General features: G+C 43.5%; 1 protein-coding gene across 20 annotated transcripts in view; it reads left to right on the forward strand.

Moving 5' to 3' along the window:
- ANK2 (ankyrin 2) overlaps window positions 1-25,309 on the forward strand; it is a 343,812-nt gene that overhangs the window by 158,563 nt on the left and 159,940 nt on the right. For 2 of the 20 annotated variants that reach the window (XM_075750948.1, XM_075750952.1), the window contains exon 1: window positions 2,613-3,067. The exons of 14 other annotated variants lie outside the window; for them this stretch is intronic. In XM_075750948.1, the coding sequence (XP_075607063.1) occupies window positions 2,945-3,067 (123 nt within the window). In that variant the 5' untranslated portion in view covers window positions 2,613-2,944. Of the gene's footprint in view, window positions 1-2,601; window positions 3,068-25,309 lie in introns of those variants that run through there. 4 more of the 20 variants (XM_075750951.1, XM_075750957.1, XM_075750940.1 and 1 more) reach the window with 3 other exon arrangements.

Raw genomic sequence — 25,309 nt, forward strand, 5'->3', positions numbered from 1 at the left:
TGATACATACTTTATGTTCTTGCCAAAATAATCTATTGAAAGTTGGGGTTTTTTTTGTTTTGGGGTTGTTTTTTTTTTTTAGTTGTTGTTTGGGGTTTTTTTCTTTCTTGCCACACGATGATGAAATATTTTTATGTCTCCTTGAGGTTAGGGAGAAAATGTTTACAGGCATAATAGGGAACTCATAGAACTGCTGTGAAGTTCTTCTTTGCCAGTGATCTTCTAAAGAATATTTGCTATCTCATTTTGTCTTACTTGGCACCAGTTGTTCAATTCAGGCGTCTGGCTTTTTTCTCTTGTGTAGCATGGGTTACAAAGTACATCGAGTCCTTTATTAACTTTTAAGTGAGTTTTCTGAAAGAATCATTATTTGAGACTGAGCTGATGAGCCTGCACAGATCAATCATCAAAAGATGACAAATTGTTTAATAGTCATGACTCCTATAAACCTATACTACCTATCGGGGTTTAAGCGTTTAGTGCCTTTAGGAAACCTCGAACCGTGATTTAGGGGAACCCTAAGACCAGGATTTGCTTTTATTTTCAAATTTCCTGCTTAAGATCCCACAAAAAAGTTGGGAAGGTGAATGCTTTCCCACTGTATCAGGCAGGTAGAGTTCTAGAGCACCAGCTGTTCCTTTTTGGTTTACAAGTGATGCTACCCATGAGGTTCGTACAACATGAAGAAGGCGAGGCAAGCTACAGTTCTGTTAAAGAATCCAGTTTTGTCCTTTATTTGATCCCTTCGGCTGCCTCCACCTGTCTCACTTTGCTGGTATCTGCCGCTGCAGCTACTGCTCGTGTTTGGGCCGTGAGTTTTGTGTAGCCTAGTTTCTCACAAATGGGAACAACTGCGAGAAAATCAGCCTGTACGTAGAGAGGGGCCGGAAAAAAGGTTGGCTGGTACTCTGTACCTCGCTGCTTCTGATGTCTTCTTCCACTAGAGAAATACGGTTTTGACCGAACGTAGGGATCGCTGGCTCGGACGCAAAATTTGAAGATGCCTTTATAGCGCTTTGGCGTTTCCATAGACAAGTACTTTGGGGAAATTTTGGTCTTTGAAATTTGTAAAATTCTCAAAGCGAAACCTTGCAGCGAGAACACAAGCCATCAATAACGATTCGTTCCGTGGGAATAATAAACGGTCTTGGGCTACGTGACTTGAAAAGAGCCAAGTTGTGTGGGTACACAGATAACGCGAGGTCGGGATTAGGGCTGGTCTGTGTCGCATGAAGAGCTTCCCGGGACATCTGGTAGTGGTTTGGTGGGGCTGTGTTACAGCGAAATTCGCGGTGCTTGGGTTTAGCTCGGCCATTCAGTCAAATTCAGCCTGAAGTCGAGGAATATATTGCAGAGGGGAACTTGGCTAAGGGAACTGTTTCTTTGATGCGGTGATTTTTTTAATGCCCGTGTCAGCGAGCTCCCATATCCCTGGTTTCTCCTTGGGGTGGCCAAGCCAGGGATGCAAACATCTCCGCTGCGTCGGAGCGTCGCAGTCCTCCTCTCCCTCGGGACCTGCCTGGGAGAGGCTGGATCAAGGGCGTTGGAGGGAGCCGGAATGTGATCAGCTGTCTGCCAGGGACTAAGGGAAAGGCTCTTGTTATCTGCATGCGTCCCGTTTTGATGAATAAATGCTCAACGCTAGTAGTGATAACAGTTACCCGGGGAGGTGGGAGTGGAGCTTTGATGTGCTGCTTTTAGCCGGGGCGGGGGGTGGGGCGGGGGGTGGGGGGGGGGGTGGGGATAAGCAACGAGGGAACGACAGACCCATCTGTCTCTGATATTAACAGTATAAATTAACGCCCCAAATGATATTGGGGGGAGGGGAGAGAAGGGGGAGACTAACAACATGTCTGCGTCTCTGTCGGTCCGCGGCTATGCTCGTTCTCCATCTTCAACGCGAGGCTTCGCAAGTTGTCTTAGGAGGCGTCTGAAAGCGGCGTTTGGCTTGGAACGCTAACGAACAGCACCCTCGGCCGTATTATTTTTACCTCCGCGGAGCGGGGCGGGCTGAGCCCGGGATTAGTCGGCGTGCATCCCCGAGCAGCGTCCCCCTCCTCGCTGCTTTTGGTTCGGGGCTGGATGCGGCTCTCCCGATGCAGCCCTCACGTGGCTGCGTAACGGCACAATGAGGACTTGGCTAGCGCGAGCTGTTTCCAGGCGGCTCTCTGTCCTCCCCGCAGGTGAGCAGGCTCCAGGCTGCTCTCTCCGAGCCCAGCGGATTTTTTTTTTGTTTTGTTTTGTTTTCCCCCCCTCCTCCCTGCTCCCGGTTTCTTCTCGACTGACTGTGCACTAAGGGGAGATCGTGAGGAGGAGGAAGAGGAGGAGAGCAGGAAAGCGTTTGCTGGGCTCCGGCACAGACGGTCGCAGCGGCAGCAGTAAGTCAGACTGCACCATTTTCTTCTCACCCCGCATAAAGGCGATGTGAGAAGCTGAAGGGAGCTGCCCCCTCCCCCTCCTGATGGTGATGCTGAAGTGGAGCCTTCCTCCCGGTCAGAAGACGCAGCCTATCCGGAGGAATCCCAAAAAACCTTTCCAATTTGGTGATGTCTGTTTAAAAGCTGATTTTTCTTTTTTTTTTTTTTTTTTTTCACTCCCCAGCTAAGCCTGAAGCTTGCCTTCGCTCGCAGCCGAGCCGAAGCGGTTTCAGCCTGCTAGCAGATATTTTATTTTCCGGCTGCGCGTGCGTGGCCGCGAACGCTTTGGCACATTGCGTGCGTGGACGTGGACGGCGGCTCTCGTGCCCCTGAGTTACGGGTGCTGCAGAGGCTGGAGCAGAGCTGTCACCTTTCCTGGGGTGCCGGAGGAGGAAGAGTGGATTACGCCGTGAAGTTCTGGCTTGCAGCCAGTGCCCTTGTAAGGGGGGAAAAAAAATATATAAATCACCTGGATATCTGCGTGTGGTGGAAACGGCTTCCTTGGAGGCGGTGTTTTCCTCTCCAAAATGGCTCATGCAGCCGCTTCCATTAAAAAAGTTCGAGAGTCTGAACTCGAAGAGAGGGAGAGAAACCTTGAGAAGGAGAGGAAGAGGCAGCGGAAAATCTCTAGGGCAGATCGGAAACGCAAGGTATGAGAGGAGAACCAGCCCCCCGCTCCTTTCCCCCCCCCTCCCCGGTGCCTTTCCTCTCTCTGTGCAGCGCTTTGCAGGTGTTCGTTGCCGCGTGGAACGCTCTCCCCTTCATTTTCCTAACCTTTTCATACCACGGTTCCCATCCGCATCCCTTCCCATCCTCCCTCAGCCCCGCCGGGGACTTTGCCCGGCTGCGGTGAGCTTAAAGCGCTGCCGGCCACGACGCTCCGCAGCCGCACAGGTGGCGTGCAAATCAAGATGGCCCTTGGCACGCCAGGATTGCCGCCTTCCCTTCGTCCCCGAAAGGGCTAGAGATGCTCGTCGTGGTTCGGGAGCCGGGGGTTTGAAGGCTCTGGCTGCTCCGAAGAAGTTGTCGGGGAAGGGTGGTGGCTGCGTTTGTGCTTTGCAGCATCAAGGTGCATTTCTCTACTTCATGACAGCGTTTTTTTTTCCCCTCGTTTCTCAGTTTTAGCTCCCGCATTGCCAGCAGTGCTAAAAAAAAAATAAAATAAAAAAATCCGTCTCGTGGTGCCGGGCGTCTGAGCCGAGTCGTTCCGCAGTTAGGGATCGGTCGCTGAGCCCCGGGCTCGCAGCCGTGATTCAGGGCATCGGCACTGCACGCTGCAGGTGTGTTTTTCTGGCCTGAAACACAAGTCTGCAATCTGTTTTTTGGGGGGTTTTGGGGTTTTTTTTTGGTGTCTGTCGCTGGTGACAATCTGTGATTCTGTTAAGATGTTTCAGATTTTGAAGTGGTTTCTCCTAATTTATAATTAACTATTGCTTTCCTTCTGTGTTAGAAATGAGGAATGACATCTCTGATTGCCTTGGGGGGGGGGGGGGGTGAAGGGGGGGGGTGAAGAAAAAATCAATAGAGATGATTTATTTGCTAGATCTCTCTATAGTTTCCCAGGACACAAATAATATACAGTAGCGAAGAAAACATTAAAAAACCCCCTGAAGCTTCTGTTGAGGTTACCTTTAGGACTAGATTACATCGGGAGTGCCTGTGTCAATGCCTCCTCGTTGCCATTCCTTTTCTCCCGTCTCAGGAATCGTTAGGTTGTGGGATGCATTAACTCATTCACTGACACCATGTTTTGATCCATTCTTTATGAATTTCTTCTGGAAGGGATAATACCAAGAGACGTAACCTGTCATTTTATTTTTTTTTTTTAAATATTTTTTTTTTTCTTTTCTGCTACATTGCATGTAAACACAGATCTCTGTAAAAAGAAAAAGAGAACCCAGCAATGTAACGTTTGCATTTACAGATCCTTTTGGCAAATCTCTAGGATTCAGAAGCCATCTGCTCCCTTGGCATACCTGAGAAATTCTGAATTCATTTTCCATTCAGTCGTATGGATTTTTGTATTCTGAACTGCGCGACTTAAATAAAATTACCGAGGCTGTTTGATACCTTTGGGACCTTTGGGATACGATCTCCCTGGCTTTTCAAAGGCTGGCTTTGCGGAGTTGATTAAGTTGCGTTAGAATTCTCTATATCAAAACGGGCATGTCATTTCTAATGTCTGCAGCGCTGGGGTGCTGGGGCAGATTGTGATTACTAACCTAATCCCCTAAATGGGACACTGCAGCATAAGGCAGGTTTTGTGATTACATTTTTTGATTGTGGAATTCGCTGCAGAATAGCCTCCCCCCCCCCCCAATTTATTTAATATCTGGATGTCCTTGCTGGAGGGTCTTTTTCTCACGTTTGCCCAGCACCCATCGCAGCGTGCGTTGTTTTTCCTGATTTTCACGTATCCAGGTGTTTGATTCAAATGTGTATTCTACTACTTCAATTAAAGCTGGATAGAGGTAATAACACCCCTTCTGCTCTCTCTTTCCCAGCGTGCTGCGTATCCCCGACCGCAAAGCAGCCGGGCTGAGGCCGCATTCGTGCCGGTAATAACGTACGATGTCGCAGGCTGCTAACCAGATTTTCCCCATCTAGGCGACGCCGGTAGTCTTTGCTTAGAAAACATGGAGAATACTGTAATAATCGTTTGTTTTTCTGCCTTTTTAATATTCAGCAACGGCCCTCGGTCCTGCCTGCCTTTTACTGCGGCTGTACCTTGCCCTTACGTAAACAAGCGCCTGGCTGCACCCTAAACTCTTGGCGGGGGAGGGAGGCTGGGCATCCTCCCTCTTGCTCCTTCAGCAGCGCAAGCGTGAGTTTGTTGACGTTTGGACGTATACGTGCTCGTACTGTGCAGAGTGCATAGTGCAGGGCAGATGAGGCGTGTGAATATGTATGCACGCGCTCTCGGACGCAATAGGCGCAAAATATGTGGTATACGTTATGGCTAATGTTTGTATTTATTCATCGGTTCAGGTGAGATGTATCTATATACTTATATATACGACACTTAAATTGCTGAAGAACAATAAATTATTCTGCTGCAAAACATGACTATCTCCTAGTAGGTGCAGAGCCCCCCAACAGTTTTTGTTGACTTCCGCGGAAAATGGAGGTTGTGAACAAACTGTACGTCTGAGAGACAAGATGTAAATGAATGTTGCTTGATTGCTGTCGACACTTAAACTCTTTCTACGTACGGGGAATACGGTCCCGGCTTTGCGAATTATTTAAAAGCTATTGCCTTGCAGTGACCGGATTTTCAGTGCAACCGAGATCCATTTTGTTTGTAGGAGCGGCAGCGCGAGGGGGAATATGCTCGTGTAAGGTATCGCGAGCTGTCTTCGCAAATCCTCCCGTGGACGCGTGCCGCGCGCCAATACGTGCTGGATGCGTGAAGCGCTGATTCGGCCCCGGGATGGAAACTTTTTCTATGCCACTGGAACATCCTGATTATGCCAAAGAGGATAATGAAGGGCCGTGACTTCAGCTCTTTCATTCCGCCAGCGCGTTGGGCATCCATCAACTGTCCCGTCCTGCTCCTGGCAGCCAGGGATGCCGCAGGGTGCGGGATCGTTGCGGCTTTGCCTCTTGAGCATTAGGCCTAATGATGTATTGCAGTGCGATCATTATCTGCCTTGATGGCAGCAATACAGACCGCAGCTGCAGCTTCTGTCCTTCTTGAGTAGGACCAGAATCTTCTTAAATGTCATCGTGTCTGCTGCTTGACACAGCTCTGGACGATAACAGCTCCCTGGCCGTTAGCAGAGCTGGGAGAAGGGCCAGCGCCAGCAGCGTTCTTGCTCGTGTGATGTCTTTGCGCTCCTTGGACATCTGTAGTTCTTTAACAGAATCGTTCCGCGCCCAAAAACTGGGAAGAGGTGTTTGCAGGCTGAAGGCAAATTTCAAGACCCTCTCACGCAGTCCTCCTGAGACTGACTCAATCGATTTTTTTGTTTGTTTGTTTGTTTGTTTTTTTAAAAAAAAACAACTGACAAGAGTCAGCTCTCTTCATCTGGCATTCACGTGGCAAATTTTCGCTTTTATGGGTGCAATCTTTTCTTGCAATGTTGGAAAACACATTCTGAGGCAAATGCACGTGTGTAAACAAAAGGAACCCCAACGGTCTGAATAGTAGCATGGATATGCGAATGTATCGAGCGTTAAAAGCCAGGTACTAAGAGAGGAGGTGAGAGCTTAAAATATGTAGATTTTCTTGAAACTTAGGCATGACTAACTCCGTTATACCTAAATTCAGGATACGTAAGGCCCGGCTCGGCTTGCCTCTCGGCATCTTTTGCTGAGCGTGGCTCATCTTTTGCCGAGTTGAGGAAAGGGAAGCGGTGTGGTTACACGACGGTCGCTCGCTGAGTCAGCAGCAATGCTAAAATCACAGCCGTGGAATTCAGCTTCCTGGCCCCTGGCACTGCGTAACACGCGCTTGCTTGTCCCTGTCTGAAATACTTTCCCAAGCAGACAGAGCTTGCTGTCTTCGCGTGTGATGGGTGTTTAAAAGATTTTAGAAACCCCACCAAAAGCGAAACCCCAAACCAAAATAGCTGTTGGCAAAAACTGATTTTGCTGCCAAATAAAACAGATTTTTGAACAAATATGGTAAGCTGATGCCTGTTACCCCTTTACCATCAGTGACGAGGACAGAGTTTGACCTCTGGGCTCTACTAGCAGTAAGTGGGTATTTATGTAGTGTTTAAATGCGCAGTTTTAAAAGTGTTTTTTAAATTTTATACTTTTTATACCTTTTTGAAAGGCTGGCCTCACGAGTTCAGCATCCTTTAACATCCGTTAGCATAGAACATCCCAGAGCATCTGGAATATTCACCATTGCTCTCCAGAAGAGATGAGGGAAACAATGGCATCTCAGCGAGCTTTGTCCTTCACTTGACAGCCTCAGCGCTGTCAAAGCTCGCACGGAGCTGCTGCTGCCCGGCAATATCTGCAGGAAGACAGGGATGGAGGGAGAAATAAAGAGCTGCTGCTCTCAGCAGGGTTCGGGCGTGGGTGGGGAAGAGTCGGTGTTCAGTACGTGGCTTCCATCGCGTAGCTGCAGAAGGCGGGGACTGAGTTTTCCTAGTTGTCCTTCAACGGCAGACCTTCTTTCACGTTACCGTCTCCTTTTTTTCACGAACCGAACGTCAGAAAGAAATCTCGCGTTGGAAAATTTGCGTAGAAAGCGATGTCACGTTTGTCTCGGGAACCGGGTGGAAAAGCCCGGTTGAACTTCAAGCGTGCCTTCAACAGGGGAAGGAGCGGGTGTTTGTCATCTGGTACGTGGGTTCTGCACCGAGGCTGGTGGCCACAAAGCTCATCCCTTGGGAAAAGGCCGAAGCTTTGGTGAGGAAGGGAGGACGTGAGGAATTAATGAGCGCTTGGGCGTGCTAGAAAAAGGTATCCCAAGGAGGAAATCACGGGGAGGTGCGGTTCTTCACTCTTGGTCGCTTCTGCTCGGCTTCATGGACGCCAAACGGTATCTCCGCTGGTGGCGAACGTGCCGCGGGATCGGTATAGAGTTTGTACTGGGCTAAGGAAGAGACAGAGAGAGTCTCTCGCTGTTTAACCTCTCTATACTTAAAGCTTTCAAGGTTTTTTGCAGCTTTAACCTACTGTTTTTTCTTCAGCGCTGAATATGTCTTATCCGCTCAATGTTCCGTTCGTTGCCTTGGCAAACATCTTTGTGATTCACTAGCGTTTCTAGATGTTTCAGATGCCTCTTCAGCCGCAAAAGAAGAATATCTTTTTGGTGTTTCATAACTAAGTGTTTGCGTAGGTGGTGCCTATTCCTGATGCCCTTTACCTTCTGTGTATCAAACTTCTGGTTTCGTTATGTAGATTTTCTTGGCAAGAAATTAATACCCCACCGTTTGCTTCCTTGTAGAATGGAGCTTCTTTGGATGACATCTCTTTTCATAAGAGATTGGTATTTGCTGCTGCGGTTTCTAGGTGTCCCGTCAGAGGGATGATACGCGTGTGACTGCAACGCTGCTGAAGCGTGCAAATACTCAGCTGTGCGGGCACTCTCGCTGCGTTCACTGTGGGTTTAGCGTAAAGGAGGAAAACCAAGGAGGGGCTCTAAAACGATGGCTCTGTTCACCCTTCTGCAGATACAGAATATTACCGTGGTGCCAGGTGTCATTGTTTCTCTACTCTTCTTCTCGCGCTGCTTGCCATAATTAAACTGGGAAACACGTACACGATGTTCTGAAATAAGGCAAGCCAGGGGTTGTAGTAAAGACTGATGATCTCCAATTCCCTTACTTGGGAAAGGAGCAATCTCCACTACAAGTTTACATTTGCTCACCTTTATATTGGTTTGTTGTCTAACCGTACCGTGATTTATATGCAGCTTTTTAATTTAATTTCTTTGATAATTTTTGAAAGACAAGATTTATTTGGTCTTAAGAAATCACATGTAGACTGTATTTCAAAACACAGATCATTTACCTGAGTGTGTTTTTGGTATTTTAGGTAAATATTCTTTTTCACAGCTGTAAATGGAATTAACCCCTCCCTGGAATACTGGAGAAAACATTGCCTGAATAGACAGGATCACGGGGTAGGTTAGCGGGTAGGTAGCATGAAGTAAATATAGCGGTGGTACTTGCTTCTCGCGTTATTTAGCAAAGAGAAGCATGCTTGGGCTTGGGTCTAGGGCTCGTACACTGCACCCATGGGTATGTGTCCCCTCTGGCACGACAGGCACAGCAGTGGTCTCAACCTTAGATCCTCTCTGCTGGTTGTGCAGGGAGGCAGGGCTGAGCAAGGGAAATGGAGCTGTATTACAATCCTTTTGCAGAGCTCATAAGAGTTTTTTCCCCTGTCGTTTCCCTCGGAAGAAGATGGGGCAGGAGGAATACTTGGGTGGGGAACATCTGACTTAGTGGGGCCCTCAGAGCTGCTGCTTGGCAGCTGGTGCACCACCCCTTGCTGGTAGCTGGGGCCGCGGTTCTCATCTCGCCATGAGAAGATGGAGCGATACGAATACATGTGTATATCTGGCTTCGCTTCTTTCTCCCGCCTTCCTTCCCCTGATGGAGATAAAGCATCGGGCTCACGGCTCCGTGGTGTTAGGTACTGTGCACCCGAGGAGGAGAACGTGCTCCTGGTGTGCTCAGTCTGTCCTTTTGCATTGTAAAGCTTGCTCGATGCAATGCAGTTTAATGGCCTACACTTTGGATTTTATGGCTGGATTTGGCTCATAACGTGATTGTTTCCATAAAGTCATGAAAGTGTCCAAAATGCCTAAGTTTTCATCTCTCGCTCCATCTATTTCAGTAAAAAAGAACTTTTGCTGAACTGGAGAAAGAGCGACCAAGGGAGAGGAGAAACAGCAGCACTTGCCTCTGGCGATTCCGCCTATCCTGGTCTCTACGGATGTAACAAGTGGGGATCCTACTTGGCAGGAACTATGAGTGATTAAAAAAAAATTGAGAGCACACTTATACATTATTGAAGGAAATTATCCCCGATAACCTTTTATGGCTTTTTGTTTGGTTTTGCTTACCTTCTCATAAAACGTCTTGTTATGTCCTTTACGTTGGTGACAGTTTCTGCGCCACTGGAAGAATTATTACATTGTGTTTGGGCCGTTTTGTGTTAAGCAATGAAAAAGAAAGCGTGTTAAGGGAAGTTTTTACAAATGGAGGTCAAGAGCTAAAAGCGTAATGTAGATGTCAGATGTTAAATGGTGAAGTGTCAAGCTTTTAGGAATCTGGCTTCTGTAATTTAGTCCCTCAGGCTTTTCCATTGGGCTCCTGGGGAAAGTTTGGCACCTGAAGTAGTAGTGGCATATGAGCATCGAGAGATCATACTTTAACGGCCACATTTGGAGCCATGCCCTGGCGTATGTATTTGCCAACATATAGCGTATCCAGAGCGTGGAAACAGCGAGTATGTGCGTAAGCGGTGTAGTAAGGTTATCGGTGTTCAGGCAACAATCCTTTCCCCGAGACTGCACCCTCACCGGCGAAGACTCGCCGCCCAACTGGAACGTCTTTCTGGGGATGGGGAGTGCGGGAAGCATCGTGGGCTGCGTCTGCCCTGCGGTAGAAGTTGTTTTTCTGCCTTTTCTTTGCAAACACGCCCATTAGCATTGCTTCAGGATTCAAACAAATGTGTTTTTATAAATAGGTGTTTCTTGGGGAGGCGTCTGTTTGAATTTCTTCCTGTTTAGTCAATGTAGTGAGGATGGAAAGAGGCGTTGAGTGTCCAGTTTGCGATGCTGTCTGATATTTAACTCCTGCATGATGACTTTTAAAGCAGTTTTAAAATTACTTTAGTGCAAATACCTTATAAGCGAGTTAGGGTGTAAACTGGAGGTTAATGAGGTGACTGGCAGTCATCCCTTCAAGTCCCGGTCACATGCAAAATAGAACGTGTAAATTTTAGGAAGCGATCGTCATTAGTCATACAGCGCGATGCTGAAGATATTGTGAAGAATAGGACTAAACAAAGCATACAGCTGCCGTCAGTGAGAGTTTTGTTGACCAATGTAACAGAAAACTTTCCCCTTTCAATATTTTTCCCATACTCGTTTCCAGTCAAGATACAGAACACATTCCAAAGCGGAGACCTGAACTCTTTATTTAGAAAAAAATCCCCTGATGTCAGAGAGAGAGAGAGTTGTCAGGTGTAGGTCAACAATATCAGTGCTGTAGCATTTTTCAGGTGTGATGAAAAACCTTTGTTCCCTGAGGGGTCTATTCTTGTCCGAACAAAATGGTGTGTAAGTTCCTGAAGCTTCTTCTACTTTTTAACAAATATTTTGCTTTTTTGTGAGCTTGTCATTAGCTTTGTCCAAACTTAATATTTTTTCTTCCTCAGAATTTTAGCAAAATACTACAGCTGATAGTAAAATGGATTTCTGTACTTGATTTTGACACGGCTCTACGCTCACAAAATATCTTTTGTGTTACTTTTTGAGAATGTGGGTGTTAGTGGAAGTTTTTTTAAAAAATAACTCCTGTTCTCTGCCTTGATCCCAAGCCATTCCTTTTGTGCAGTCGTTGTGGCACCCGGTAGTTTTGTTTGAACGGCCGACAAACTTCTTTAGGGGAAGATACACAGTTTGCAAAACTGCTTTCCTATACTCAACTACGGCTTGATGAATGCTCCTGTTAGCAACCTGTTAGTAATCCTTTAGCTAAAATCAACATTTTTTTTTCCCCCCCCCTCACCAGTCCATGGAGTTTTCCAGGTGTAAGTAGGAGTAGATATTCCACGCTGTTACACAATTATATATAGTATTAGAGTATATAATCCTGAAATCTGACGAATTGCAGACGGTTCACAGAGTTGGGACTGTACAGGGTGCTAACAGGTTGGCACTGCAAGGGTTTTCTCTCGGTAGTTAATTATAAAAGTTCTGTATATTGTAAGTAGATTTAGTGTTTTGCTGATAGTTGTTCAGGGATCGCTTCAAAACCACGTTAACGCTCATTCCCATACTAAGACCTTCCGCGCACGGATCAATACAGATTAATTAATTGCTAGCTGCCCTTTTACAAGTGACTGAAAATGACAGCTGCAATTAAAAAAAAAAGTCTGTAATTACCATTTATTGATGCTGATGTAGAATTTAGCAAGCTAACCTCTTCAAAATATAGCATGTTTAGTAGCTGCTTAGGGCTTCAGAAAAGAGTTTTAGGGAACTGAGAGTAAATATGTTTCGGAGTATTTCGGGAACGCTTCTGTTGAAGGTCAGCTTCTAATCCTCTAGCAAAATTCCCACCGTAGCTAGTGGGGATTGTATTGCGGACTCTGTTCCCTTTCTGATGAAGAGAAAATAAGAACAGAAAGGGGAAGAGAACTAACACTGGATTTAGAAAGTTATCTTGCTTGCACGTGCACTGAGAAAGTCCATTGAGACTAATTGTCCGCAAGAGAGATGGTTGGATCAGGTCCTGGAAAACTTGCAGTCTTTAGTATTTAGAAAATAGGAATGTGATGCTGCTGTTGTACGGGACCTGAGGAAGGGTGTGGATTTCTTTTTCCCTGATAATTTAGATCTGCATTCTTTTTATTTCTGTATGCAAAATAAAGCCAGTCCTGAGAAGCAGCGCTCATCCAAAATGGATGTAGCTCTTATTTCCCCAGGCTGGTAGAAAATTATTCAGCCTATAGAACCATAATTACAAACCTTTCTAGGCTGTATTACGTTCAATAATTTAAGCTTTTTTTTAATTATTTACTCTTTCTGGCTTGTGCTCTGTTGGGATGTCTAACGAAGACACGTCACTGCTCAAAACCAGTGAAGCTGACAGTGCAAGAGGAGGTGGAACAGATAAAAGCTAGTTAATGCCTCACTGCTCGGGCCACGATTTAGTCGGGAGTAGTTCTTACTCCAATGCTTCATTTTTTTTTTTTTGTTTAAAGGCACCAATGCAGCGGAGAAGAAAGAAATTGCACGCACCGTGTTGATAATGTCGTCGCTGATGTAGTAATAAGAGGCGGTAACTGAGATTTACCAAACGACAGAGCTTGGGGCTCCAATCAGCTAACGGAGAGTAGTTATACTCAGCAAGTAATTTTCATTTTTGCCGATGAATGCGGTACCGGACGTGAGAGCTGCCCGGGGGAAAGGAATTGTCACTGTCGCCCACATTTCCAGGCCAGGTAGACTCAATTCCTCTTGGTTGAGTCAGGCACCAAACAGCGTTAGTTATCTCTGGTTGAGCCTCTGCATAGGGTCTCCGCAGGTTCAGTCACGGCTGGAAAGAGGTTATTGAAATAAGAACATTCATCTGTCTCGTGGTAAAACTTACATTCTTGCACCAAATTAAAAAAACCCACCCAACCAAAAAAAACCCAAAAAACCCACCCAAACTTTGTTACAGCAAAAGAAAAAAAAAAAAAAAAAAGAAAACCAGTAGTCATTTACCAAATGGTGCCTGTTTCTTTTGATGCTGCTCGTGGAAAAAGGATGTATGGATAGATACGTTTTGAAAGTATTTTGGTAGAGTGACATGACTTTTCAGGAGGAATTCAGTAAGATTGAAAAGGCTGACGCAAGCCTTACGTTGACACGCCGAGCCGCTGCGTGCAAAGCAGGCTTGCTGTTAATGGTTACGGCATCATTTTGCAAAATGGCTTTTGCTGGAGATGAAAAAGTGAATTAGATTAACATGGAAAAAAAAAAATTATTTTGACTGGTCAGTGGCAATAGCAACTGATGTATAGCAGCAACATTTTTCTGAAGAAATGCCTGGAGACTCCATAGCAACTAGATCAAATCCATGCTACATTCTAAATACTGTTGCTGTGTTTTCTGTGAAGAAGCCGCCCACGCCGTCTGTGCTGCTCAGCCTAATTGCGTTTGGCAAATGGCAGCTTCAGCGAATGACCGCCTGCATCGGGCTTATTTTTAGGATGACAAAAAATTCCCCGAGTCGTATCTTATTTCCTCTCCTTGCTTATCGCGAGGACAACGCAAAGCCTGCAGTGTTGTCTGAAAGGTGGATAAACCACTTGGTCACTTCTTAGCTAATAATTTATTTACTACTTAATTTATTGCGCTAGCAATACGTACTTTCACAGAGCTGTTTCCCTTTAGCCTGGTGAATGACGAGGACTTGGAAAAGGTTTCCCAAAACAAGTGAAATCAGGAATAATTAATAGCCGTGCTCTGTAGCGGAGCTCTGCATTGCAGCATGAGTTCTCCCAGGCTTAAGGAACTACGTGTTTGGCCATCCTCCCCCTCTTCCTAAGGACACCTATAGCCCTTAACCTGTTTCTTTTAGCGTTTGGTGCCTGCGGCGTGGCGTTGCCGATGAAAACGCGGATCGGATAAGCGTTATTTGCTTAGAGTCGCAGCGAGGATTTGTCCCTGCGGCATTTGTTTGCAACCCTTGGTACTGTGCTCTGATGAACACCTCCACGCGTGTCCGCTCTTGGCGGCGATCGGTAACTCCGTTAAAATGGAGGAGCGAAAGGAAATTCTCTAAGGGCCGCCTAGGAGCAACCGAGGCGTTGCTTCGGCTTAGGAATACGTAGGTAGTAGAAAAGGCTAATTATAACATCAATTTTCTGTTTATCTCGGTTTAGCCAATTTGCAAGTCATCCGGGTGCGTTTAGCATTACACGTTCCTTTGTTCTGAGCGATAAACCGTCGTTATGTTGTAGCCTCTACCTCGTTGTAGTAACCGTCATTGGTCCGGAAGCCTGAAATACAGAAAGCGGCATTCGATCCTTTTTTTAATGTAGCTGGTCAAACCAGCTTTAATGTGCAAAGTTAATGTTACAAAAATAGGATGCTTGAGAGGAACCAGCCTCCTTCTGGCAAAGGTGTTTGAGAAGGACAAGGATAATTTAGCGCTAGGGAACTGTAATTAAAGGTTATAAAAAGAACGTTTGGATTTTTTATAACAATGCAGAGAATAATCTCAACTCGTTGAAATCCCAGAAAGATTTGCTAATGATTTCCAGAGATTGAGGATTTATTTTTTTTTTCCCCCCGGAAGATTTCAAACAGAAGGTAATTAGCTTTGTATGACCTAACCATCTTAGCGCTTTATGTTTTCATATGTCATTTGTGGACATTTGTTCAATTTCTGTGATACAGCTCTGTGGCAGAAGGACAGATTATTTGTGGTGGAAAATAACGTTAAGGAAATATACCTTGAGGACCAAAATGTTCTTTAGATAAGTCTTATGTGCCGTGACCTGTTCAAATCATCGTGTTGTTGGCATGAGGAGAGCTTTGGTGTTCTGAAACTGTTTATAAACTTAGTAGGGTTCCAAAGATAACGATAAAATAGAGAAGCTGAAAGAGCTTGAAAATCACAAATGGAATTGGAGAGATGTTTCCAAAGGCAGAGGGATAAAATGAAGGCATTTTTTTTCCCACCACCAGGAACTCGAGATGTTTGTGTGCCATTAATGTAATGCCTTTTGAAGAATGAACGTGCGTGCTTCAGCCTTGCAAAGGAGCTACTGCACTTCTAACCCATTTGAACACAAATTCTAAATATTCTTCTCTGGTTTTCCTTTTGAAAGTAATTCCCAGGAGCTGAGATCCTGCAAATCGATGGTCCTGATTTCAGTTTGCTTAGATAACTCCGTTAAGCTGTTCAGGAAGGGCTATCTGAAATATAGTTTGTTACCTGTTTTAGCTTAGAGCTACTAAAAAGTAGCTCCCGTTACTTCCTAACAGCATACATGCAACTAAGAGCGATGCGGTGCCCACAATTGTTCCGGTTGTGTACGAGCTTCTGTGACAGTCACGCTTCATGCAGAGGGGGGTACCTGTGATACTCATTTTTGTGCGTGCTGAGGTTATTTAAGCTGTATTATGGCTTCTTAAGTTGGTACGTAGGCTCTTACATCTTTGAATTCATTGGAATGATTAGTGCAGAAACTTGCTGGTGCTTAAATCCCTTAGGGTTTTGTTGGGGTGGGAGACCCGTGTTGTCAGTGAGAAATAGGATCCAGGGAATCGGCAAAAAAATTAACTTCCTCAATACCGCTTTACGGCATCTGTGGCTTTACCTAGGATGTTTGTGCAAGTGCTAAAAATAGGTACGTCTTCACTGTGCAAAGATAATGCAGCATCAGGTGGTGGTCGCTGATTAAGGAGGAGGAAGGGTCAAAGTTTTGCTATATGTACATAGGTTTTGTTTGATATGTATACAGAATGTTTCTATAGAAACCATCCTGCAGTGGATGAGTAAAAGAGTTGGGTTTTTTTTTTCCTTATATATATATATAAAATATCATAATTAATTTTTAAACAATACCTTTGGTCCTTTTATAGATGTAGGTGAATAGTCAAAGGAGCCATGGAATTGTTGAAGTGTCCAGCCCAAGGAATACTGGAAAAGCACCTGAGTCATTTCCAAAAAGCAATTAAGAAATAGTGCACAAGCTTCTGTCCCGACAGCGTAATGTTAAGTATGTAGATCAGGGTGGTGGGTTAGCCCTTACGCGGACAGAATTTCTGCTATGTAGAGCGAAAGCTTGATTTTGCAGAGATTTGGAAAAAGTTACATAATGTTCATCCTGACAGAAAATGAAGTATGGTTCTCGTACTCCAAAGCAATTGCACAATCCTGCGAAATTGGAGCCGTGGCCGTTTTGTTTTCAGAGTCAGGGAGTTTTGGGTTTTTTCATTTGCAATGTTTTCACTCCAAATCCAAGAAAAAAATCCACCCCCCAAATACTTAAGAATTTACTATTCAGTGGCAGGCTAACATACTTTCAGTTTTTAATTATTTTTACACTTTTGCTTTCTTGCATTTTCTCCTGTTCCTCCACATAAAATATTCCACATTAGAAAATTGAAAGTTTTCCTCACACTGTGCTAAAACTGGCGTGTTCTTCCTTGTGCTGAATTACGTGACTTCATTTTGTACTGTAGAGCTTGTGGGGGGAGCTTAAGAAAAAAGGGGAAGACTTCTCTGATTTAAAATGTGCTTTTAAAAATAGCAATGTAATGTGAGGAGGGGCGGGGAAGTAAAAAAGAAGAAAGCGTGTATTGGAAACGTCCCACGTAGACAGAAATGTTGATGGCCTCGCTGCTTCCAGAAGGTCTTGAGGATGCCTGACCGCTGATGGACGCGGCCGTGGGTTGGAGAGAAGCCGGTTGACCAAACCACCGCGGGGTTTGCCTTTGATTTTTTTGTGTCCTTGACAGTCCTGTAGTGCAAGGGGGAGTCGGAGCAGCGGAGTGCGAGAGGGACCGCCTGGCCGGGGATAAACTGATCCCGTTAAAACCCAAAGGCAAAGATCGGGTTGACTTCAGTGGGTGCTGGAGCAGGCTTGTAGAGAATGGATAAGAATAGCCAAATATTTGGTTGATCAGACAGCTGCTTCCCATGTATGTGGTGTTGATATCCTCCCGTAAATGAGTCATCTTTGCAGCAGTAAAAAAAGAATTTCATTTGTCACTTTGAATGCAGCAGGACTTTCCAGAACTCTTACCGAGGATCTGAGGTCTTTCGCTCAATATTCATTTTGCCTGGGAAACGTTAGCCTCTTTGAGTATTTTATTACACAAAATTTCTTTGTTTTAGAGTATCGTTGCATAATTACTTTTCTGCTTTTTGGTTGGGTGGGGGTTTTTGTTTGGGTTTTTTTGGTTTTGGGTTTTTTTTTTTTTTGCTATTGTTTAACCTGCCATATAAATTTTTTTTCCTCTGTTATTTTTACTCATTCTAAATGTAAAATGCATAATTCGAGTGGGAATTGTAGTCTATCTGATGAAGCCCTGGGATTTGGGGCTTTGTCAGTGACCTCCTTGATGACCCCAGGCTGAGGTCTGAACTTGGCTGAAGTTTGCCTTCCGTGTATGTAACATGGAAATAATTGTTCTTGCTCTACTTTGCAATACAATTAATAATACTAAGGCAAGTATTATGATTATCTTAGAATGTTTATAAATATTTATTGTTTTTAACTTCTACGAGATATTTTGCTTAGAAAAATAGCCGCTTTACTAGAAAACTGGCAAATGGGGACTTGTCAAAATTAGAAAAAAATCGCATCTACTGTTTCACTTTATCAGTGTTGATATAAATTATTATACTACTGATTCATAGTCATTTATATCTCAAATATAGAGCGCATTTTGCTTTTGTTCTGAAAGATTACCTGGATTGAGTTCCCGAAGGTGCAAATCTCGTAAGAAAGAATAAGTTTGGTACAATATTTCACAAAATAGGGAGTTGCGTCAAGTGAGATGGGACTCTTGGTTCCTCTTCTGAATTATATATATATACACACATATTTTTAATTTATTGTACTCTGAGGCAGCAGGGAACATTATAAAGCAAAATACCAATATAGTTACGGGCTAAGGACCAATTCAGCAATAATTTTTCAGTTGATAAACATTAAACAAACAAGTCCATAGGACTTCCCCGCTGAGGCTGATCATATGAAGTAGTGCCGCTCTCGTAACAGGAGCCAGGTCCGGGTGAATTGGAAACTATTTCTGACCCTATTAACAACTGCACTTACCTAATTGGAAACGTATTCATTTTTCCATTGCATGTAAGTGAAATTTTATGCGTCTCTGTCCCATTGGGTGTTACAAAGATGCTGTCAGAGAGAAAAGCTGGAAATGCCGCGTTGAGAGAAGGCGTTGGAGAGGGGAGTGGTTTTTGGGAAGCGTGTGACCTATTTTCCGTCTTCTAATTGCCTCTGGGCCAAATTTTGGTGTTCGGCCGCAAAGTGCAACTAAATGAGCTGTCATAGTGACAGAACGGGGCTGGAGGGAGGTAATACAGATATGAAAAGACGCTCCAGAACGAAAGAGTGCTGGACGTCGTGAGGGACGTCACTCCCCGTTGCTTGATCGGAGTTCCTGCTGCTCCGCTCGCACGTTGGAGTCGTGGGACTTTGTTGGGGGCGGGTGGGGGAGCGGTGATTGGTGAGGGTTTCCTTGATTCTTGAGGACGCTGTAGGATATATAGGATAATTCAGTAACATAATTTATTTGGTCATGATCAAATATTGCAGTTATAATGTAATATAGAATTGGAAATGCAACCAGCGCTTTCCTTGACCTAAGAGGTTTTCGTTTTGAAAGGTCGTTTTGTAAATTTTTCTGTTTGTTCTTGGCAGTATGTCTCACTATGGGTTTTTTTATTTTTTGTACATTTGATTTTTTTGGTTCTTGTTGTTCAGTTGAATTGACATTAATAGAGTTTACTGGCATCTAATTTTGATTCTGTCCTATTTGATGAAACTATAACCCAGCCGTGACCCCTCCAGGACCGCACTTTGAAGGCAGCACAGATTTTTTTTTTTTTGTGCTTGCAACACAACTTACAAACCTGTACATCAAAACCCGTTGTTTTTTGTAGCAAGAGGATCCTTAGAGGAGGAGAAGAATTTCGAAAGTACGTTGAATAGGATCATCATAAGATACATCCTCTTTATAGTGTCCTTCTATAGAGGCTGCCGCCACCATTAAACAGCAGGGATCTGCTTAATGAATCTTCATCGCATTAAATATAGTTTTGACATTTGGGGCTTTGTTGCTCCGTGAGGGCGGTTTTTGTGCGAGTCCAATCTCCGAGGTGCTATTACTGAGCTGCAGAGCACTTGTTAAATTCCTCGTCTTTATTAGTTCAGAATTTTGTGGTGTTGGCTTTTAGCAGGGTTGGGGGTTTGGGTGGGTTTGTTGGGTTTGTTTTTTTTTTTTTTTTGGTGAAAGGCATTTTCCTGAATCCATGCTTATCTGAATTCGCCAATGCTTTAACTACAAAACTAATATTTATTTGATTGTCTCTTTCTTACGTGTTTATTTCTCATCAGAATGCACAGTTGTTCTGAAGACCTTGGATATTTTGCTTCGTGTTCAGTAGTCACAGTGTGTGACCATTAACGGTTGCATCTCACAGCATCAGAAATTATGAATGGCAACTGAAGAAACTTTTATCGCGTACTTAGGAATTCTCTGGAAAGAAACTTCCCAGTTTTGTCACTGTGCCTTCTTCGGCGCTCTTTAATTGATAGATACTGCTGGTTTTAGTAGTCCTGAGAGACTGCAGTACACAAAAATTTGCCTTTGTCTTTTGTCAGTTGTTCGTAATCGGTCTCGCTCTCACAATCTTTAATTTATACGTAATTCAGGATTGCCACAGAATTTCTTTGATGAAGAATTGGTTATGGATGATGTGCTTTTCAGTACATCTTTTGGCGTTTCTGTTAATTGTATGGAGGTTGTTTTGGTTTTTTTTCTGGGTGGCATGTCTAGCTGATAAACTACGTCAAGATGTGTTTTCAGTCACAGGCTCTCAATGTGTATTTAGAACTGTGTATATGGTTGAAATTATGGAAGTTGATTCAGTTACATAGCATATTTATTTGTTTTTCATACTATTCTGTGCCTCGTTTGGCTGATTTATATAACTACAAGGCACAAATTGTTGTTTGCATGCAGAAACCAACGTTCTTGATTATACTCTGTTAAAACACTTTTGATCGCAGAGAACTGCTTTTGGAAGATTGTCATCTTTTATTTATCATCTATTACAAACGGCTTCAGCGTGGGGAAAGGGAAAAAAAGTTATATAGGCGTGGTACAAACCCAAGCTTTCAACTGCTCTTTGTTGACAGGCGACGAGTACGGTGTTATGACTATTCATTCCGTGCCTCCTTTCTTTCTTCAGAGGTTGGAAAAATAAGCCTTGTAGGAGTTTACTCCAAGGAGGATGTCTTTTCCTCCGCGCAGAAGTCTTACCAACTTGTTAAAGCCAGAGGCTTGGGGTCGGAAACGCTGGGTTCTGGTTTGTCTCTTCAAGCAAGCTAGTGGTGTGGTTAGTTGAGCACATCCAATTCAAATTGTAATGTTACAGAACAGAAAAATTACGCTCTTTTGCGGTTGTGGTTCAACTAAATCTAAGTCCATTGTGCACAGCCAGGCTGTTTTCAGATATATTCAATATATGCGTGCGTGCAGATGTGTGTATATGTGTATATATACACACATATCAGTGTGCATTGACTCACATTAGCGTGTGAATTGGGGGAGATTAAGCATAGTTTTCTTTCAGTCGCACTACATATGCTTTTTTTTGATGCTAGCTTAACCATAAAGACCAATTTACTACAACAAATAGCTTAATATTCAAGATAAAATTGTTTTCGTATGCAGATTAATAGAAACGCTTGCTATGCCAGATGTATTTAATGGGCTCTGAGATAACAGGCAGGCACAGGATGCAAAATCAAGAAGAAACTGAGTAAATGATCTACCGGCATGTACTTAAGACCCTGCATAATTATGTACATCAGCAACCTGTCATTATTATGGGGGAGTAAAAGCTAGTAACCCAAAGTGTATTGTTCTTTGAGGATTCCCTAAGAATTTACTTCCCCCGCCCTTTAACTGACAAATACAGAAATGGAAAAAAAAAAGTTGCATATACATTACATCTGATGCTCTTTCTTTTTTATACTTTCGCTGGTAGGTGACACTGAAACCCGTGTTTCTGGGTTCCGTTTTCAATTCCTCGGAGCATTTCTTGGGCATTGAAGACCTCGATGTACTTCATTCTGTTACCGGAGTGTATGCCCAGAGAGTCGCTGCCTTTGAGACGTGAGGATACTTCGCTACCCAGTAATTCCCAGCAGCAGTTAGAAAGGATAGTTTTACACAGGCACAATTTCCAAATGTGTTTAATACTAAAAGAATGCCTTCCCCCCCCCCCCCCAGCATTTTACAAATAAACTCATTTCCCTGGTTCCACAAAAGGTCTGATAAGACTGTGTAATAACTTTCAATTACCTGCTATGACATTTTGCATACGTTAGCCTGTAAATAGGTTTCATCATCCTGCCTAGGACGGAGCTCCAGGGAAGAGAAGTTAGTTACAGACCGTTTTTCTCTTTGAAATTTCAGTGCAAAAAAAAAAAATACTCAAAGCTTGTGATAAGGTAACTTTTTAAGGGGAAAAAGTAAAATAAATCTGTTTTTTGAAACAGGACTGTTGTTTTCGCTCCCCATTACCAGCACTGCAGACACCACTGCTGCATCAACAAAAAAATAAAAGAACAATTGACGTTTAGACAGGAAAACATTTAGACTTCAATAAATGCTGGGCATTACCCCAAATAAAGGCCATTTTAGTGAGTGTCACTGAATGGCACGATCTTTTGGAAAAGAAGAATCATGTGATGATGATGATATTGATTATTATTATATTCATTATGTTACCTTTCATTCCTCATTGAATTAATGGATTCTTTTAAACTACAGTAAAACAAAAGATGCATCATGTGGAACACTGTATTGTGTACTGTATGCATACGTGTAGGTATGAGACATGCTGCCTTTTATACGTTATCGATGAAATGTATATTCCCCGGCTGAGTGGTACGGTGGTCTGCAGAGGGCCTGTTGCTCTTCGTTCCGGATTTCAGTAACGAGGACTGGAGAGGCTGGGCTTTTCCGAGAGTCAGCAGCGGTCCCCTGCTGAGGGACTCGAAAGAGAAGATGGGGTGATTATCTCAGGGAAGAGGATTGAGCCCTTACGTGGATTCCAAATTCTGAAGGAGATAGCTTGACGAAATCCCACAAGAGGGCTTAAGGCGGAATTAGTATCCCGTCTGCATTAGGGAACAAAAATTAGAGCTAATGGAGGCCCAGATATTTAATTTAGATTTAGACTGCGCTGCCTGAGACAAATAGGTCCCAGTTAGAGCTTAGAGGGATAGAAAAACAGGAAGTTCTCAAAAAAAAATTTGCTTTTTTTGAAAAGAAAAAAAAAGAAAAAGCTGTTTTGGGCACAAGAAGTGATAGGTTGGCATGGCTGGGTCTGACCTGCGTTCTTCACCCTTTCCCCTGAGATTCACGTTTGGGTGCAGCGAAAGCTTCGCTGTATCGCTGCTCTTGGGTTAGTGCTTCTCATCAGAGCCCGCTGCCTCGATCACGGTGAAGCTGGGCTCGCACGACTGAATTGATCCCAACGCTGCTCTGTGGTGGCCAAGGGTACTGCCAATGCGCTTGGGGCTGTGGCTTTCCATCGTTCCTACGTGTACCGTGTCTACGGTGGACAGCGTATGCATGTGTTTTGGTTTTTTTTTTTTTTTTAATGTGGTGCACAGCTGTAATTTTATAACACCGCTACTTTTCTGTGTACAATTAATATCGCTGGGCGTTAAAACGCTCTGTGCGATATGCTTTGCGTTTTTTCAAACAGGAAAATAGGCTGTTGGGTGCTAAGAAAACCCCAACTTTGTTAGCAACTTGCATGCTGATCATTTGATTATCTGTTGAACTTTTTTTTTTTTTGGTTTGTTTTCTAATTACCTCAGAATTCACGTGAGACATTTTCTCCCCTCTGTGAACTGGTATGAAAACAAGCACGAAATAAATCTGTTTGTTTTGAATTACAGGAAGCCAAAATACTAATGGTTTAGTTAATATTGTATTTCTATAGATTACATATTTAAACACCATGAATACTGGAATAAAAAGGTTACGTTTTGCATTTGCGAACACTGTAACCGGAATGTGAAGGGTCTATCAGGCAGTATGCTGTATCGTTGAATTTGAATTGTCCACACTTTGATTTTTTTCTTTTGTTTCTAAGGGTTTTTTTTGTGGGGTGGTTGTTTTTTTTTTTTTTTGTTCCATGTGTTTTATCTGTGGAATGCTGGAGGCTCAGGTGGCTTGTGTTTGGAGGAGGGTCCCTGTAAATTCACCAGGGAGCCATAAGTATTTCAGAATAACGGAGATTGTATAGCTTTAAAAAAAAAGAAAAAATTGTAATTATTATATACTTGTTTGTTTTGAACTTTCCCATCTGTGAAACGATCTTTTTCCGATTCTGTCACACCTGTACCTCTTCAGTACTGCAGGATCTATAGCTGCAGTGATTACAAACCAGTTTTTTTGCTCGTTCTCATAGGGATGCAAAGACATATGGTACTACTTGGATTAAGAGCTCTTTGTCACTGTCCGGAGAGGATCGTTGTGCTTAATGTGTTGAATGATTGACCATCTAAAGCATAGCAAAATGATTTGTCCTCCTCAAAATGGCTCGGAATAGATTTTTTGCAATTGATTGGGCTCAAATTATTGAAGCTGAAAAGGATTTGCTGCTGGGTTTGCTGCCTCTTCGTAAAGGCTGCTTGGGTCTCAGGAATTATTTGTTGCTGTCTGTGTGACCAACAGACGGTAAATACCAGAAGAAAGAAGGAAAAGCTGCATTTTTGGGAAATAAGGATCGCATCGGTGTCATTATTGTAAAACACGAAGGGAGCATGAATGACATGGTGACATAAATCATCAGAGTTTATGATCTGCGTGAGCTGAAGATCTGACTCAAAATCATTGCCAGGAACAAGGGAGCCGTGTTGTACTTGGCCTTCCCACAGAAGAATGCCCAAGAACGAAAGACTTTGCGTTTAGGAAACATTTCCAAGTTCAGGAGATCTCCTAGAAATATATAGGTCCCACTACAGTCGCTTTTCTCACTTTTTTTTAAAATTTATTTAATTGCTATGTTTAACCATAAAAACATAATAGTAAAGACCTCTTTGGGGAAAGAATTCACAATAATACCTTTGGGGATTTATGTCACTAAAATATATAGGTTTTGATTTGTCTCCATACTTGGAACCCTCTTTCTGTCTGTCTCTCTCTTCATTTTTCCCTTTTGTCTTTTATTTTGCAGCACTAAATGTGTTTACAGTACCTCCCGAATTGTTATTTTAGCTGCTGTGGACATGGTCTAGTAGGCATGGTGGTGTTGGGTTGACGGTTGGTCTTGATGATCCTAGAGGTCTTTTCCAACTTTAAAGAGTCTATGATCAGAGTATAATCGAAACCTCTACCGACAACCTAAGTTTTAATAGTAATGGCAAAAAAAGAATAAAGACGCATTCTCCATAGCAGCAGAGCAGTTTTGCTTTTGTTGCTGCGTACCTGGGGGTGTGTGACTGTCCCTAGTCCGGTTTCACCTTAGCGGTATCCCAAAAAATTAAGTCTCCATCTGGAGATGAGAGGAGAGCTTTGATTCCGCTGCTTCTCACTTATTAGTCTTTGAGGTCTTAGTTGAGATTTTACAAGTAGCAGCAAATCGGTGGGGTTTTTTGTTGCGCTGGTTTTGTCGATGGCCAGTAGTAGGAAAGTGAAAGTATTTAGCAATCTTTGGAAAAGTGAAAACGGAAATTGATGACAAAAGAAACACTGTAATTAGGAGTGTAAGTTCTAGTTGGTGATGATGTTATAATCACTGTAAGCTTATTTTTATTCTTGGTGACATTTGAAGCATAACGTATGCATTAAGTATGATGACAGTGCAATGTTACATGTGCAAAACCATTTATTTCAGTATTATTTCATCTTTAACATTCAGCTTTTGGATGGTAAGGCTTCTTATTTTTTCACGTAGTGTTTTGTCTGGTCATAGGCA

This window comes from Balearica regulorum, chromosome 4 (assembly GCF_011004875.1).
Source record: "Balearica regulorum gibbericeps isolate bBalReg1 chromosome 4, bBalReg1.pri, whole genome shotgun sequence".
Lineage (NCBI taxonomy): Eukaryota > Metazoa > Chordata > Aves > Gruiformes > Gruidae > Balearica > Balearica regulorum.